Source organism: Apostichopus japonicus, chromosome 8 (genome assembly GCF_037975245.1).
Source record: "Apostichopus japonicus isolate 1M-3 chromosome 8, ASM3797524v1, whole genome shotgun sequence".
Taxonomy (NCBI): domain Eukaryota; kingdom Metazoa; phylum Echinodermata; class Holothuroidea; order Aspidochirotida; family Stichopodidae; genus Apostichopus; species Apostichopus japonicus.
In genome coordinates this window covers 24,414,809-24,432,756 of record NC_092568.1, presented here as the reverse complement: position 1 = coordinate 24,432,756, position 17,948 = coordinate 24,414,809, and the positions used below count along the sequence as shown (strand labels likewise).

At 37.8% G+C, this 17,948-nt stretch overlaps 1 protein-coding gene across 4 annotated transcripts in view; it reads left to right on the top strand.

Moving 5' to 3' along the window:
* The window catches only part of LOC139971154 (protein PALS1-like), a 76,701-nt gene that overhangs the window by 47,889 nt on the left and 10,864 nt on the right, over positions 1–17,948 (top strand). For all 4 annotated transcript variants that reach the window (XM_071977383.1, XM_071977385.1, XM_071977384.1 and 1 more), the window contains 8 exons: positions 2,329–2,446; positions 3,157–3,365; positions 5,699–5,776; positions 10,679–10,885; positions 12,403–12,564; positions 13,461–13,559; positions 14,123–14,322; positions 17,595–17,719. In XM_071977383.1, coding sequence (XP_071833484.1) covers positions 2,329–2,446; positions 3,157–3,365; positions 5,699–5,776; positions 10,679–10,885; positions 12,403–12,564; positions 13,461–13,559; positions 14,123–14,322; positions 17,595–17,719 — 1,198 coding nt within the window. The remainder of the gene's footprint in view (positions 1–2,328; positions 2,447–3,156; positions 3,366–5,698; positions 5,777–10,678; positions 10,886–12,402; positions 12,565–13,460; positions 13,560–14,122; positions 14,323–17,594; positions 17,720–17,948) is intronic.

Below are 17,948 nucleotides of genomic sequence, written 5' to 3'. Positions count from 1 at the left end.
GTGGGTCTCAAACCAGATCTTATACTTTTAAGCAGCTATGAGCAATTTATGGAATGCTGCTTTGTGTAAGGCAGGGAAACAAAAATTACAATGCTTTTTGGCTTAGAATTAATTTTTTTTTTCATGGAGGATTACTTTGACAACCTGCCAAAAGAATGGTCCATTTATACCTCGATACAGGAGTAGGGACGGACGTGGCTTAGTACCTGTTAACCTTGTATTTTGTGAGAACTTGAGGCAACACCAAAATGAACGCATCCCAATGTCTCGAAAAATAATGGAAGTAATGTCACACGGATAAAACATGTGGTTGAAACCAGTCATGGGAATGGGAGGTGGCAGGGGGGAGGTGGAAAGGGCATCTGTGTTTTGATGATGAATATCAAAAGTTTAGAGCTTTGGATCAAACTGCTGATATGTGTCATTGATTAGGCTCCTACCGTATTATGATGCATGTGTATGGGGCTGACAAAGAAGTGGTTGAATTTGTGCAAAGTGCATCGATTCTTCAAACCTTTAACTCAGTCCCAACTGAAGATACTGAATGCCTGCTTTATAATCTATAGTGTTAAACAGAGCAACAGTTTATACCGCTTGTCAAATATAGTACTTTAGAGCCAAACGTTTGCTGTTATTCACCAAATGCTACTGAGGGGTTTTTTTTCTCAGATTTTTCCCGGGTTATTTCAATTGAATTACTCAACTGAACAATTCTGCAAGACCACAGTACGAGTATCTCGCTCTCTCTCATAGTACTGTCCTATTGAGCAGGCTGAACAGATCTATCTACACAAGTACACGGAACTTTAATAGTTAATACTGTATCTGGTGTGCTGTAGTATTTATCTTGTCAAAACCTACTGAGCTATGAAAAGAGTTTAGAGCAATCTGTTAAGGTTAGTAAGGATCAGGCCAGAAGATGTTATCATTGTGTGGTAGGGTCAGAGGGGCGGGGCAAAGGTCACCGCTCTACAAATGGAGAAAACCTTTCAATACCCATAGATAGATTCTGTTCTATACATCCAAAGCAGTCTTTTCAACTGTGCTGTATGATAAAGGCTTCCAGTGTCTACTCAAGTGAAGTAGTTTCCAAGTTGTATATACTACTCAAGATTCAAGAAAGTAGTATACAAAGGGGGGAGGGTATTGGTTAGATGCTACCTGTAGTACCTTTATCGCCATGCCATTTAACAATGACAGTCATTGACCAATGATGGGTCAAAATGTCTTTCATATTTTTATGAGAAAAGTTTGAACAGAGAAGGTACCAACAAGTCTACTTTATTAGTTCAGTAGCGCTGAGAAAAGGTGGCTTTCAAAATCTCATCTTCATTCTTGGAAACTGTCTTTGAACTGTCCTAAAACATTTTCTCATTCTTCTATATTTATACTCAAATTTTGGTGTAGAGGGAAAGTACCTCTTGGTGAGGTTTATAGTGGATGGCCTATTTACAGTCAACTCATTCATTATTTAGGTTGATGATGGGTATCGGTAGATTCTGGATGTAGTTATATACCTATGTTGGTTTAAAAGCAGCTCCTTTTATTGTTTTTTTTGGTTAATTTTTTGGCAAAGTTAGATGTTACATTACTTTGACTAAAAGTGATGTAAGAATTTTCAAATTTGCTATTTCATTATGATTAGTTTAAATACAAACTGATCTTGATTTACAAAATTTTGAAAATCAAAAAGGCATCATAAATTACTTGCTTACCACTTCCCAGTTAATGTTTGTAAACCAGGTGCCCCCAAAAAATGAAGATTGGTTTTGAGTAATATTTGGTGGATGTGGTAAACAACTCCTTAATGAGGGGATAGTTGGGTGCATGCTATCTGACAAGTTAAAGGCTGCAATAGAATGTATAGTCCCCTTAATCAGGCAGCAAATGAAGTGCAATGAAGGTAGAATATCAAATGTCTACAATTTATTTAGGGGTGGAGCAGGGGGTGGGGGGATGGGGGAGGTGAGGATGAGGCAGCTTTAGTAACATGAATTGTTGTCATATGACAGTTCACATCATATTGTCAGTTTCCATGTTCAATCTTTAGACAGCTGTGACAATTGTACTTGCATTGATTATTAACTGACAGTTTTGTTTACTTTGGTATGATCAAATATTTTTGGACGTACAGTATCTGAGCAACAGTTGTCAGTATTGATATTGCTATTGCTCCATTCATATCTCAATTAAACTGTATGGTGCTGAAGAGATTTCAAATGTACCAATCTTGCATGCTGTAATGATAGTGTTAACTTATAGCATTGAGATTTATTACCAGCTTTTCCTAATTTTTTTTTTTTTTTTTTTTTTTTTTTGTTCTTGCAGAATTCAAGCCATAGTAATAGTCAGAATACACCATTATTACAGCCAGTTAGCAATAAACCACTTTTTGAAGAGAAGGCAACTTCATCTCAAGATTATACAAATAGCAACAAACCAGTGGGTAAGATAACATTTGTGTCAACTCAACGTAAATAGAAGATCACACTTCTTATAGATCAGTTTCATACTTCCTTAAGATCAGCTTCCTACTTACTGAAGGTCAGTTTCATGTTTATCGTATTTAATGTTTTGTGCTTACAAACGTTTATTAATGAGTATCAGATAAGTGAGCTGGATAAACAGGTCAAAAAACAGGGAAATACCCGTTTTTATACAGGTACAGACTCGTCAGGAAAAAGAAGGAGAAATGGAATAAATTTGTTACTTTTCAACCTTGCGAACTATTACTGATTGTAAACGTTTCTTAGGCTTCTTGAAAGGGCAACCAGTGTCAAGTTGACTTCTAGTGGAAGGAAATTATCAACTTCAGTCAATTAAAGGTCATTAATATTAATATTAGGAGGTTGTTAATTTATGTAAACGTGCCTTCGTTTATATGATGATGGGTTGTTCCATATATATTAGAATGGGGGAGTGGGGTGAGGGGGGGGGGTTATTACTTACTGTTCATACATTCAATAATAATTTGAACATTTGTAGACCTGTGCTAGCTAGCTGTTCATGTTTTCTTTTCCATTCAAGGTGTGTGACTGCCCTGTTTACATACATGTATGTTTGAACGTTATATCTGCTATCGTTTCTGTTTTGTATCGCGTCGTCAGTGATGCGAACACTTTTGTACCATTGACACTCATATTCCCTCGTTTGCAGACGTCCAGGAATTATTCTCGTGTTTAGAGGAAATCCAGAGTAAATTAAACGACCACGAAGACAGAGAAGACATCCAGTTTTTGAAGCAACTCTTCCACAACTCAGACTTCCAGCAGGCTCTTAGTCTGCACAACCAGGTGGCAGAGGTACATCAGCAGGAACCCCTCCCACTCCCCGAAGCAACAAACGCTGAATTATTGGCAGCTGAGGTACCTACAGTATTTTATTGATTTGATTTTTTTTTTTAATGGTTGAAAAGTTGTTATTTTATGTAATTTTGAATCCTTATCAGTTTGTTCAAACCTACCTCCCAAATCTTACTTTGGCATGTTTTAAACCGACAATATAGTTTCAGTGTCGTCGGTTCAAGCCACCTCTGCATGCCTCAAAGTACTCTTTTTGACTTTGGTCATTAGTTTCCAGCAAAATTTACCAAAGGTGCTTCTTATTATCTAACATGAGACAGCAAAATGACCAATTCATCGGGGAGCAACTATAAAGAATGATTGTGATTTGAAAACTTATTACATTGCCTGGACACTTTCATAGTTTAATCACATGCAAACGCATATCGGAAGATTTTCAAAATTGTTCACTTCCTCTTCTTCAGTACTGGAAATGAAATTTGCTAAGGTAGATTGGGATCGATTCCTTATGAAAATGTATCGAAATATCTTAAATATCTTCGGTCACTGAAAGTTTTTTTTGGGGGGAGGGATTTGCGATGATTGTACTACTTGGCACTTTTTAAGGAAGCTTGCATTCTTGTCCTGTACATAAATATGTGTCCACAACTAATAAAGAGGTCACCGAAGACTGACCTACTGCAACCTCACTGAATTATCACTTTCTTGGAAAGCAATTCTTTTAGATTCGGTACATCAGGGGAACCTTCACAATTCATTTTAGATGTTCACATCAACACAAATAAAATGACAAACATAAAAGTCTAAGATATTGCTCAACATTACCCGAAGAAAATGTTGACTTTGTAATGTTATGCCAGCAGACATATTGCCATGGTTACAAGCGTAACCTTTCTTCCTCCTGGCCGTGTTCATTAATTTGATGAACTAGATCAAAACAAGGGCAGCTCTTCTTCATTCGTTAGGGTATTATAATAGTATTAAGTACATTTATCTGGAAGTAATTAGAGCAGCATGGATTAAGGTCTACTTTTAAGAATATCTCTCCTTCATCCGTGGCTGAGGTGATCTTCCATCGTCATGTTTTGTTTAGATTGAATGTACCTTCAGGGCAGGTGAACCATGTTTAGAGTAGCATTGATGATGACATCCTCCCTATAAAGGATGACTTGCTGATATGTTGCTCTTGAAGAATGTTAACATGGTTTTTTCCTTCTTTTTTTTGGGGGGGGGGTGGGCAGGGGGGGTGATGTTATGTGGGTCAGATCAAATGAACTTATGTGTCAGCTAGAGTAAGACTGTAATTAATGTCCCTGGAGGGTTTTCCTAGGCTTGTGATGAAAGATGTTTCTGTTCTGACCAAAATCATGTTTGATAAATATTTTGGTTTTTGAAGAGAGAAGGTACAGTATGTTATTATCAGGTTAAAGTCACAGCGGTGTATACAATTACAGGCTATCAAGTGTCCAATAGTACCTCCTGGTGATATTTAGTCGTGTGCCATTGCAGAAATGCGGATTAAGCAGCATAAATTTTCCTTTTGCCCAAAGACTTTGATCTTAGCCTAAAGGCTTTGATCTTTAACTTGTATCTTTCACTTTGTTGTTGCATTATTATGGTGCAATATCTTGTATTTTTCAGCGACTTTACTGTATTAAATTTCTCTGTAGAATTACCGGTTTCAAACACCGATTCTCAAAGATACCGTCACTGCACTCTAAGTACAGAAGTGTTGTTTGCTGGCCTCGCTTGAACTTAATACAAAAGATTTCCAAGAAATGTTGGTATTGTATGTTTGGCTGAGAATCGTTTCAGAATATTGGTACAAGTTGATACCTGTGTTACTTTACAATGTGACTCTCTTGGAGGAAATTTAGGGAAAGTATATCCATTTCAGAGTTGGCAAAAAAATCTTTTTCTTACTGTTCTGCTGTTCTTGACTACTTGCTGCTTCAATAACTAACCCCAGAAATCAGAATGGTAATAACATGGAAGTACTCTTCACAACTTCCTGGAAACGTCAACAGTAGGTTTGATATTATGCAGGGGTAGGGGTTGGGCTAGGCAATAAAAGAAGGCAAAAGAGGGATTACCAAAATTACATCCAATTCCATATAGTCAAGGTTGTCTGATGACTCACTTTATTAAATTAGTTTTTTCCTCATGCTTCAAGTACAGGGAAACGTTTTAGACAACTTTTTACCATTGAATTTATGTCAACAGCATTTTCACATGGGACATGTGTAGGTAGGATCATGAAAGGGCTTCTTTGTTACACATTGGTACTATTTAGGTCTTGGTATGTACTAAATACAGGTTGGTATGTACTACACATTGGTTTGTACTAACTACACACTGGTATGTACTAAAACTGAATATGCTTTATTCTTGTATAGATTGCACTATCAACGAGAGATGTACGGAGTCCAGAGACCGATGCACTTAGAAGGATTTTTGCAGATCCCCACACCAAGGTATGACATAGAACAATTCAATAATATGGTGAACGTTCATTGAAAGTAAAGATGCCATTTTGTAGGTACCATGGAAATAAATGGCACTTATGTTGAGATACTGTTAATCAGATGTATACTAAACATATGGAGAAAGCTGACCAGGCATTAGCTTAGAATTCATATCAGATTCAAAATTCAAGGAAAGTTCCACTTGATTGAAGTATAGGCAACAACTTCCAAGATCCGTAATATTGTGGATCTGTAAAGGGATACTATTATCCAAGTCTTGCAGAGATGTTGCAAGTTTGTATTTAACTGTGTTCTCGATGTTAAAGACTAACAAATTCCCAGCTTTCTTAGAGTATTTGTAGTACCAATCCTTTTCCATAAAAGAGGGGAAGATTATATTTTTAATTTTATTTTAGTATGCCTAGATCACTACTATCCCACTGTTATTTATGGTGTGTTGATAGTATTAACCAACCACATTTGTTTTTTTCTTCTTTTTATCAAATGTTGTGTATCAAGCAGAACCCTTGTGTGAATTGCAGACTTGATTTCTTACAATATCAGCTTTCAAAACTCTTGAATTCTCCAAGTTCATTTTTGGTTCCTTGCTTTTTGCAAAGCAAGGAACCTATGCGTTCAACTTGGCGTGTGTGTGTGTGTGTGTATGTGTGTGTGTGTGTGTATGTGACGCTTGGCTTGTGTACACGATATCTCAATAAGGAAATGATGTATCATGATCAAACTTGTTGGGTGGATAGCCCATAGTGAGAGGAAGATCCCTATTGTTTTTGGTGCCCGTAAAGGTCACCAAAGGTCAGTTAGATGCCAAAAACCAATATATTAAAAACAGCAATAACTCCCATTGACAGGGTCCGACATGGTTGATATTTTGGGAGTAGTTGTGAATGGGGTAAGGGATTGTTTCCAAACATAACGGTAATGTGATCGAAGGTCAACAAAGGTCAATTAATGATAAAAAACTAGTATTTTTGCGATAACGTGAGAACGAAATGTCCGTTAGGGTTGGGAGTTGCTTCAATGTTATCCAATTGTCGACCCGCATCTGGGTGACCCTTGACCTCAATTTGACCTCTGGTGACCTTTACGTGTTTTGGGGGATTTTTACAGTTTTGATGCTATTTTCAGATGTCAAAGGTACCTTCTGATCATAAATGTCAATAGGTTGACCCCGTGTGACCTTTATGTGCGAAGTGATATGGGGTCAAAGTTTTTCGGTCGGAGTTAGGATGGTTGTACAGACTTGTCGTTTTGATTTTTGGAATCAGGAGATTAAACTACATCTGAAACCAAGGTCAAAAGGTCAAAGGTCACATTAGAAAAAATGTGCTTATTTTGGGAGGAAACAAGCAAAAAAGAAAATGTTTGGTTTTGATGCTAGATTTGGATATCAAAGGTACCCTCCGATCAAAAATGTCAATTGGTTGACACCCGTGTGACCTTCGTGTGCGAAGTTATATGAGGTCAAAGTTAATTTTCAAACATTTAATGCAACAACTCCCAGTTCCAAGGTGTGACATGGTTGATATTTTTGGACAAGTTGCAAATGGTATAGGGGAATATTTTCAAACTTAACGGTCATGTGATCCGAGGTCACCAAAGGTCAATTAATGTTAAAAAACTAGTATTTTGGGGGTAGAAAATGGGCAAAGAAAAAAAAGTTTGAATTTGTATAGTTTGATGCTCTATTTAGGTCCCATCAATCAATAATGTCAATAAGTTGACCCAAGGTGACCTTTGTATGTTAAGTTATATGAGGTCAAAGTTAATTTTCAGACATTTAGTGTAATAACTCCCAGTGCCAAGGTGATACACAGTTGATATTTTGAGACAAGTTGCAAATGGTATAGGGGAATATTTTCAAACTTAACGGTCATGTGATCCGAGGTCACCAAAGGTCAATTAATGATAAAAAACTAGTATTTTTGCGATAACTTGAGAACAAATTGTCCTTTAGGGTTGGGAGTTGCTTCAATGTAATCCAATTATCGACCCGCATCTGGGTGACCCTTGACCTCAATTTGACCTCTGGTGACCTTTTCGTGTTTTGTGGATTTTTACAGTTTCGATGCTATTTTCAGATGTTAAAGGTACCTTCTGATCATAAATGTTAATGGGTTGACCCCCGTGTGACCTTCGTGTGCGAAGTTATATGAGGTCAAAGTTAATTTTCAGACGTTTAATGCAATAACTCCCAGATCCAAGGTGTGACAAGGTTGATATTTTTGGAGCAGTTGCAAATGGTATAGGGGAATATTTTCAAACTTAACGGTCATGTGATACAAGGTCACCAAAGGTCAATTAATGATAAAAACTATTATTTTTGCGATAACTTGAGAACAAATTGTCCTTTAGGGTTGGGAGTTGCTTCAATGTAATCCAATTGTCGACCCGCATCTGGGTGACACTTGACCTCAATTTGACCTCTGGTGACCTTTTCGTGTTTTGTGGATTTTTACAGTTTCGATGATATTTTCAGATGTCAAAGGTACCTTTTGATCATAAATGTCAATGGGTTGACCCCTGTGTGACCTTCGTGTGCGAAGTTATATGAGGTCAAAGTTAATTTTCACACATTTAGTGCAATAACTCCCAGTTCCAAGGTGTGACAAGGTTGATATTTTTGGAGTAGTTGCAAGTGGTATAGGGGAATATTTTCAAACTTAACGGTCATGTGATACAAGGTCACCAAAGGTCAGCTAATGTTAAAAAAGTAGTATTTTGGGGGGAGAAAATGGGCAAAGAAAAAATGTTTGAATTTTTACAGTCATGCTCTATTTAGGTCTCACCGATCAAAAATGTCAATTGGTTGACCTCCGGGTGACCTTTTGTGTGTGAAGTTATGTATACAAGTTCAAAGTTAATTTTTAGACATTTAATGCAATTAAATCTCAATGCCAAGGTGTGACATGGTTAATATTTTGGGACAAGTTGTGAATGGGGTGGTGGAACATTTTGAAACTTAAAGGTCATGTCATCTGAGGTCACCAATGTTATCATATCTGTTGACACGCTTGTAGGTCTCATATATTTCTTACATTTTCGATGCCATATTTAGATCTCAAAAGTGCCTTTTGATCAAAAATCCGATCACATATTGTGATCACAAAAGTGTTGGCTATAGTGTTGGTTACATTATGGGAACATGTAGGACCACAATTACTAGGACTATTTGAGCCTAATCTTGCTTGATAATATTATGTGTATTGTCATATACCCCAAGCAAGGAACCACAGTGCCCTTGGGCTCTTGTGTTTGGAGAGTTTACAGATTTAGGTAAATTATATGCCTTGTAGTGGTATGATTGGAGTTTCATATGTGTTACATAAATTTTGTACAATTGAGATGTAGGAAAGTACTTTGCATTTTGGCAATCTGTTTTGTTTTGATCAACATGACTTCCAACAATAACCCAACAGCAATTCATGAGCCGCAGTCTTTGTGGTAATTTTGAGTGTGTGATCATTTTCAATGTTGCCAAACTTTCAATATACAATTACAACTATTTGTAAACATTTTCCCCCACAAATGTTAGGTAGACATTTGGAAGTGAGCCTTCATATATACATTTTATGTACAACTTAATACAAATAAATGAAGACAATTTTATACAGATTATTTGTAACATATTTCTTTCAAGGTTGTTTGTTATTAATGAGCATTCAAGCCAAAAGAATGCTGACTATTTGAAAAAATATGTCAGGTCTTTTTTTCTTTCCTGTGGGGGGGGGTATTAGAGATGGAAATTGGATCAGGTGAATTCATGAAATGTATTGCAATGAAGCAAAACATAAAACAAACATATGAGAGATACTTCACCACAATATCCAGCTGTAAAATATATCACATATATCTGCAAGATGAGTCGAGCTGTCATCTTTGTTTAAATAGAGCCACTCTAGAGGTTTATCTTGTTATGGCTGTGTCAAAGGTTATTATAACTTGTTTTTATAGACATCCTACTGTACATGGTATCTGCTTACCAGTTTCCAAAAGGAGAGTAGTTTTAATAATGTCAAATGATGTCAAAATACTCGACTGATGGACAATGTTGTATGCTGTGCATTTATTGGCTTACTGCAATTTGCAGTGTTTAGGTTACATGCAAACCCTGTATTGAAAATTCCAACAGCCCAGTGGGTACTACATAGAAAAAATAGACATTTTGGCGAATAAGTTTTGTTCATAAGATTTACAGCAAATGTAGACTTTGTTTTCTAATTTACTACATTTTGTCGATACTTGACAGTTCCGTTTGTTACAGGATTACGATGATTTACACATTCGTCAATCTGTGCCGTTCCCACCCAATGAAGGAACATTAAGTAGTGAATAATTAACACTGAACACACTGTGTGTGATTAATTCTGAATGTAAATTGTGAATAACAAAGTGCCTTGTGTGCAATAACAGTATGGAAGAGAGTGCTGGTGTAGTAGAAGTCAACGTGCCAGCTAATATGCAATAACATGCAAGGTATATACTTCATACTGTATAAATAATGTTAATATTGCACTGTGAGTACTCATTTCAATGTTAATTGATATCATGTTTATTTCACAAGTTTTGGGGGCTTTTAATTCCCCCTGGACAAGCCAAAGAACAAGCTTTGAGAAGTTTTGAACTAGAAGAAAGACAACAGTAAGCAACAGATTATTCTATTAAAGAACCATTACCAAACATCCCCCTCCCCCTACCCCTCCTCCGCTCACCATGCACACCACAAGACAATGAACCAGTGATTAAAAAAGCTGCAGTATAAGGTTAACAAGAAATTTAAACAATACAATACAACGTTGAAAGGGCCTTGTAGCTGCTTTTAAAATTAATAATAATATGTAATTGGCTCCCACAAGTCATGTGACCATTTCTTTGTTTTGTTACATTATGTAGGCCCTGCTTCATGCCCATGACCAAATAGCGAACAGAGATCCAGTCCAGCATCACCAGCAAAGACATTCCCCGGTCAAACCAGGAGAATCAGGAAAGGTAGTAGTAGCCACAGCAGCTGCAGCGGCTGCAGCCACACCCAGGCAAGTGGTTCCTGTCACAGATGGACCGGATCGGATCATCAGGATCGACAAAGCCGGCAATCCATTGGTGAGTGGTTAGCTTGTGTTTTCTTGTTTTATTCCTTGCTGAAGGCAAAAGGAACCTATATAGTGGTGATTGTGTGTGTGTACATATGCACTTGTTTTGTATTCTGACCGAGGACTTGAACAAAGAATTCCCAGGTCCTCGGATGTGATTTCTAAAGAATCACCACGTCCTCGCAAGAATTCTATTGTTATGGGGTATTGTTAAGGTTGGTACGTGGATTTGAACAATGAAAAAAAAATGGGGTCCTCGGTCTGAATGTAAAACACACCTGTGTGTCTGTGTCTGTGTGTGTGTGATGCCTTGGCTTGTAAACTCAACATGTTCATGGTAGGTCAAATTCATATGGGTATGTGAGTGTATCTTAGTGAGTGGAAAAAACCATACAGTTATCTGTGGCGGTCAAAGGCCATTTGAGATCATCAGAGGTCAAAGTCTAAAAACCTTGGAAACTATATAACTTCAAAAGCATAGGTTCGATGAACTTAAAACTCAGAAAGTGGGTCCACCTCGGTGAGTACAAGAATCCTGTTGTTTTTCAGAGAGATCAAAGGTAGTTTGGTGTCACCATAGGTAAAAGTCTGACAAGTTGTAATAGCAATAGCAACTCCAAAGTTATAAGCTTGGATGAACTTCATACATGGAAAGGTGGAAGTACAGTACCTAATTAAGTGAAAGAACCTTGTGTGCACAGTTTACATTAGACTTGTTTGTCTGAAGTGCAGCAATGAATCACAACGCTGTATGTCGACTTTATGATTTAAATTTACTGATCACTTCTGCAGGTTTTACTTGTGTATTAGCAGTTAACTTGACACCTTCTTCCCATGAAATTGGTTTACTAGATACGGGCCACTCTAGTCTGACCTCCTTTTTTTGTGCGGGCGGGGGGAGGGGGGGCGGTTGATCTTTTACAAGTGAAGAAAACAGAAATGGAACCCAGACATAAGCTGTGGGATTAATGTATAACTGTCTTTAATAGATTTAAACAGCTGACAAACTTTGTTGTTGATGGATTGTCATCAAATGTAGGATGCTAGGTAGGACTGAATTTGTTAATATAGAGAAAGAGGTTGAAGCAAACCTGAAATGTTAAGATTCTCAGACAAACTGTAGTACTTAGTGTGTAGTTGTTTGATAAGTTCTTCAATAGAGCTTGTAAAGTTTGAGTTTCCATGCATTAAAAACTGGTGTTACAAATTTGGCAATGGGATGAGGAAGCGGGAGGAGGGGGGGGGGGGTGGGGGGTCTTGGTTAGAACCTTGCCTCCAATGACCCTTACTTTGCTGCCCTTCTTTTCAAGGTAAGAGTGCCGCTTTTCTTGCTCATGTTATCTCAAAAAGTAGGTAGATAAGTTTTGTAATTAACAACCTAGCCAGACCCAGAATTGAGCGTTTGTTCCTGGTGTTTCATGAAAAATATGTCCACAAGCTTGACATTTTCAGAATCTCTGCAGTTATGAAAGAGCTTTTAGAGACTGTTCTAGTCGAATGAATTATATTCCGATATTCCTCATTCAGGGTGCGACGATTGTCAACGACAATGAGGAGGTTATCATCGGTAGAATCATCAAAGGTGGCATGGCTGAAAAGACCGGACTCTTACACGAAGGAGACCGGATCCTGGAAATCAACGGCATGGATGTTAACGGCAAAAGCGTGGACGAAATATCAGACATGCTGGTGAGCAGTTCTTTCTTTCATTTAGAGCTAAAATGGTCGTTAAGATTCACCAGATAAATTTTGCTTGAATTCACCTTGAATGCGCGCTTAAGGAGGATGTCTGTAGGCATAGATGTCAGTACTGACATGCCATAGTGGGAAAGGTGGGGAAAACAGTTCATTTATTTGCAGCCATTGTCACTTTAAAAGTGGGTTGTAATCACTGGAATATTATCCCTTTAAGGTCAAAAGGTGATGAAGAAGAAGGATGATTCCACTTTCTGTGTCTAAATGTTTTATAGTGTTTCATTATTTTATAAGTACTAAGAACACTGGGAAGAGTGGGAGAACAAGTGTAAAAATCTGTACCCTGGTCCAAAAGTTGTCTATTCCATTCTGAAGTTTGGTAAATGAAGTATTCATCTATCTGATGAATAATTTTCTCCACTTTCATTGATATATTTATATTCTTATTATTAAGGAAGGGAGGGGGGGGGGAGTATGAAAAAGAACTATATAAAAAACTCACTTTGTCATGAACTGGAAATTGAAATTGGAAGAGATTTCCTGCTACAGTTAAGGACAAGACAGGTAGTATGACACGCTCTATGTGATGTGTGTCCGCCATGTTCGCTCAAACGTTGTTTGGTTAAGTATTATTACGAGGGAAATGTGCTTATTGGAGGGTTTAAGTGACTCATGATGCACCCTTCCTCACCTTCTACCACCCTTCCCTTCCCTTCCCCTCCAACTCCCACTCCCTTTCCTCTTCCTCCCCTTTGCACTCACCCTACCCACTCCCCTTCCTCAAGGTATATGTTATGGTTTTCTTCTAGTCATTACCTGACAGAGTTTGTTGGCCTATATCTAAAATTTTTGCATGTCTTCGACCACTCTTTTCATTTTCCCACTTTTAGGCTGATGTGAATGGTACAATAACATTCCGTGTAATTCCCGCTAGAGACATTGTTACTCCACAACAGCCACCAGTTGCAACCACTTCTGCAAGAAATATGGTAAGATATCCAATGAACCAATTTTTAATTGCCAGAAAATCAGCTTTCTTGGGGTCCAGGTGATGGGAACTACAACACTTGACAGTCCCCCCCATGACTTGTGGGTAGGGGAGGGAAGGGGTGTGGAGGGAGGGGATTGGGTGATGGTTGGTGTTGGCACTTGAAGCTGATATATAGTCCCTCTAATACATCCAAGACTGTATGATGCTGGTGGTGTTACGTAAAGATTGTAAAACTACATTAATAATGTTTTTACTGTAAGACAGCTTCATAGAGTAGCTGATCTTGACACCTTGAAATTGGGGCAAAAGAATTTAAAAATGAAAAAAATGTGATGCAGGCATAGGGATGGGTCATTAACCCAGTGCCTGGCACTTAAATGGAAGACCAACATATGCTATGTTGCTATCTGGCAACTTATTCTAGAACATCTCACTCCTTATTGAGAAAAATGCATTTGTTTTTGAGAAGAAAATGTGGCTTGTCAGGAAGTATTTATTATGACAGATTATATAAAATGGTGAATTTTCAAACTCGAGTATTTTTGTCTTTACCCGCGTCAGGTTCACGTGAAGGCGCTCTTCAAGTACGATCCCGAAGATGACATGTACATTCCGTGCAAGGAGCTCGGTCTGTCCTTTGATAAGGGAGATATTTTACACATAATCAACCAAGAGGATTCTAATTGGTGGCAGGCACACAGAGATGGAGAAGATGACCAGTCATTAGCAGGACTCATTCCCAGTAAAGGTTTCCAGATGAAGTAAGTTACAGCTATTTCAGATTGGAATTTATTAAAGAGAGAAAAACACTGTCAACAAACTGCTTATACTACCGCCAAAAAAGCCTGCGTAGGTAAATATATGATAGGTAGGAGGGAATCAAACGAAGACAGAGTTAACAACACATTAAGAGACACTGATTGATGAGCAGTAAAAGCAATGAATATGAGTAAAAATAGACACAAGAAAAGAGAGGTAAGATGAAGAATTGATGAGAGGATTAAGTGCTGTTGAATTTTTTTAACTCAGATCCTGACCTGTGAGATGAAACAGCCATTAAAAAAATGGTAATGGTCAATATGCCGTAACGAAAACGGAACATTTTCTCCCTGCAGCTTGAGCTTAGCTTCTGTCTTCTCGGTAGGTTGGAGGGGAGGTGGGATGGGGAAGGCAGGATGTCAGCAAACATGGAAGGTGGTAGCAGATATTGTGTCAGTGATTTCCATTTCTCAAGCCACGTCTACAAGCAACTCAGTGTTGGTATTAAGGGAAGGAAGTAACAGCACACCTTGAAGAGCATTGCCAGATTTTCCATCAGTGATATCTTCTATTTGAAGCCATGTGTACTGCATATGTGTACTGTACACTGTACTGCACTGTACACTGCACTGTACACTGTACTGCACACTGTATTGTACACTGTACTGTACACTGCACTGCACACTGTACTGTACACTGCACTGTACACTGTACTGTACGCTAGTTCTACTCTGTACTGTACACTGTACTGTACACTGCACACTGTACTGTACACTGCACTGTACACTGTACTGCACACTGTATTGTACACTGTACTGTACACTGCACTGCACACTGTACTGTACACTGCACTGTACACTGTACTGTATGCTAGTTCTACTCTGTACTGTACACTGCACCCTGTACTGTACACTGTACTGTACACTGTACTGTACACTGTACTTTACACTAAATGTACACTGTACTGTACACTGTATTGTACACTGTACTGTACACTGCACTGCACACTGTACTGTACACTGTACTTTACACTAAATGTACACTGTACTGTACACTGTATTGTACACTGTACTGTACACTGCACTGCACACTGTACTGTACACTGCACTGTACACTGTACTGTACGCTAGTTCTACTCTGTACTGTACTGTACACTGCACACTGTACTGTACACTGTACTGTACGCTAGTTCTACTCTGTACTGTACTGTACACTGCACACTGTACTGTACACTGTACTGTACACTGTACTGTACTGTACACTGTACTGTACACTGCACTGTACACTGCACTGTACGCTGTACTGTACGCTAGTTCTACTCTGTACTGTACACTGTACTGTACACTGCACACTGTACTGTACACTGTACTGTACACTGTACTGTACTTTACACTGTACTGTACACTGTACTGTACACTGCACTGTACGCTGTACTGTACGCTAGTTCTACTCTGTACTGTACACTGTACTGTACACTGCACACTGTACTGTACACTGTACTGTACACTGTACTGTACAACCCATATGTACTGCCCAGTTAATCTTGGTATCTAAAAACATAATGATGATGGTCCAGTTAAAAGTTCAAGAAATAGTTTGGTATGATTCAGTTAAGAAATGTTCCCAATGTGGTTGTTTTTGGGTGAAGTATTTTGGGTGAAGTATTTGGGTGAAGTATTTTGGGTGAAGTATATTTTTGGGTGAAGTATATTTTTGGGTGAAGTATTTTATAAGTAGATTACCCAAAAAACATATTGGACTTGGGTGGATGTATGAGATTATCTTCTACTTTCTCAAATATTCAAGTAATTACTTGAATAATTAAGTAAGTACTTTTGTGAAAGTAACTCAAAGAATTTTCTTTTTGGAATACCTCATATTCATAAATATCAATATTATTAACAATTTGTCCAACTGTGGCAGAAGTTGTGGCAGCAAGAATTGCTCTGTTATAATATATTATATATAATATTATATAATAATATATTATAAAATATTCCCCCCGTTGTGAAATCAAGTTAGATGTGTGACTGTTGCTGTTTTAACAGTTATAATGCTGTTAATGAATGAGCAATACACCCTAAACGTTTGATAAAATAAGGATGTTAAGTTTGTTTCAGAGCATTCTTCATCGAACAACGATTATCGTGAAAAGTTCTGTACGGCTAAACATGCTAACAGATTCCTTACCTTACCTTGTGAACCAAATTTACACATGCATTGTCTGCATGCCTTTGTCACTCTAACTTACAAAATAGATAAAATACAATAGTTTAGCTGTGGACTTAGTGTTCATGCAGAGATCAAGTCAACAAGTTTGTCATAGATTATTACAGAATATTTGGAAGGTATTTGAGAATGAAAGGTAAGGTGTAGGTAAACAAAGAACCTTCTTGTGGCTTCACTTGAATGATTTCATAGAATTCAAGGATAATTGAAAGAATGCTTTGTTATGCTCATATAAAGAGTAGATAAGTTCACCTTATCCACAGCAACAAGTTTTGGCTTATATCCAACACTCCACAAACTTCCACAAGCTTGTGGTATCATAAACACCTTCATTGTTTGGGAATCTCTGTTTATACATTTACTAGCTTTGGTACTGGAAAGGACACAATAACAAACTGATAAATTGGGAAGGTGAGGAGAGAAAAGTAAATTGAAAAAGGGGGGGGGAGAGAGAAGTGGCATGGGAGGGTCTTGAAACTATGGTGGAAGACTGATGGTATTTTTGGAACCATGACACATGGTGTAAGCACCAGCAGTTGTTTAAGGAAGGATTGCGTTTTGGGGTAGTGGTCAAATAACATTGGCATTCTGGGTCAGACGATAAAATATTCAAAACAAACATAATATGAATAATGAAACTAATTATGTAATTAGTAATAAAAATTTCCAATATTACGTAGGGGTTCAATTGACAGGAATTTTACTGTTGGCAGTTGTAGAGTGTTTGGGGAAGGGGGGGGGAGGGTACTGAGGTGGGTTTTTAATAAGTAAATTATGCAGTTTTTTCATTACATCATTGACATACAACAAGAGATATATTTGTCAGCAGGTACTTGGTATTGATAAATGGCCACATATTTATTTTAAATCATTGATATGCACAGTGGAGTGCCAACTAAGGTGTTTTCAAGGTCATTACAAGGGATAATATCAACTCTCTTGTGGCAGGTCTAAAGCAACAAGATTTATGTTTATTAAACTTGAAGTAGCCATCAAGTTAGTCGTGTTTCACCATAGCAGCTTCCGTCTTTCTCTCTGTTCTTAGTCGAGAAGCGATGAAGAAGACATTGCCCGATGACGATGAACCAAAGAGAGGATGCAGATGTAGCAAAAACAAGAAGAATAAGAAGAAGAAGAAAAAGAAGAACCCCTATGACGCCTATGCAGATGGTAAGTATCAGGAAAACCTGTGGAGTTTTAGATTCTAGAAGGTTTATTTAACAATTGAAGTATAGACAATTTTAATGAATAATATGGATATAATATTTCTTTGCACATGTACAAGGAAGAGCATAGTTTTTAGCATCCCGGTGAAATTTTGGTCCTGATATGTCAGTTTTTGATGTACTAACATTTTCAAGTTTGATAGACTTTCTACCAAAGTGAACTTGAAACAAAA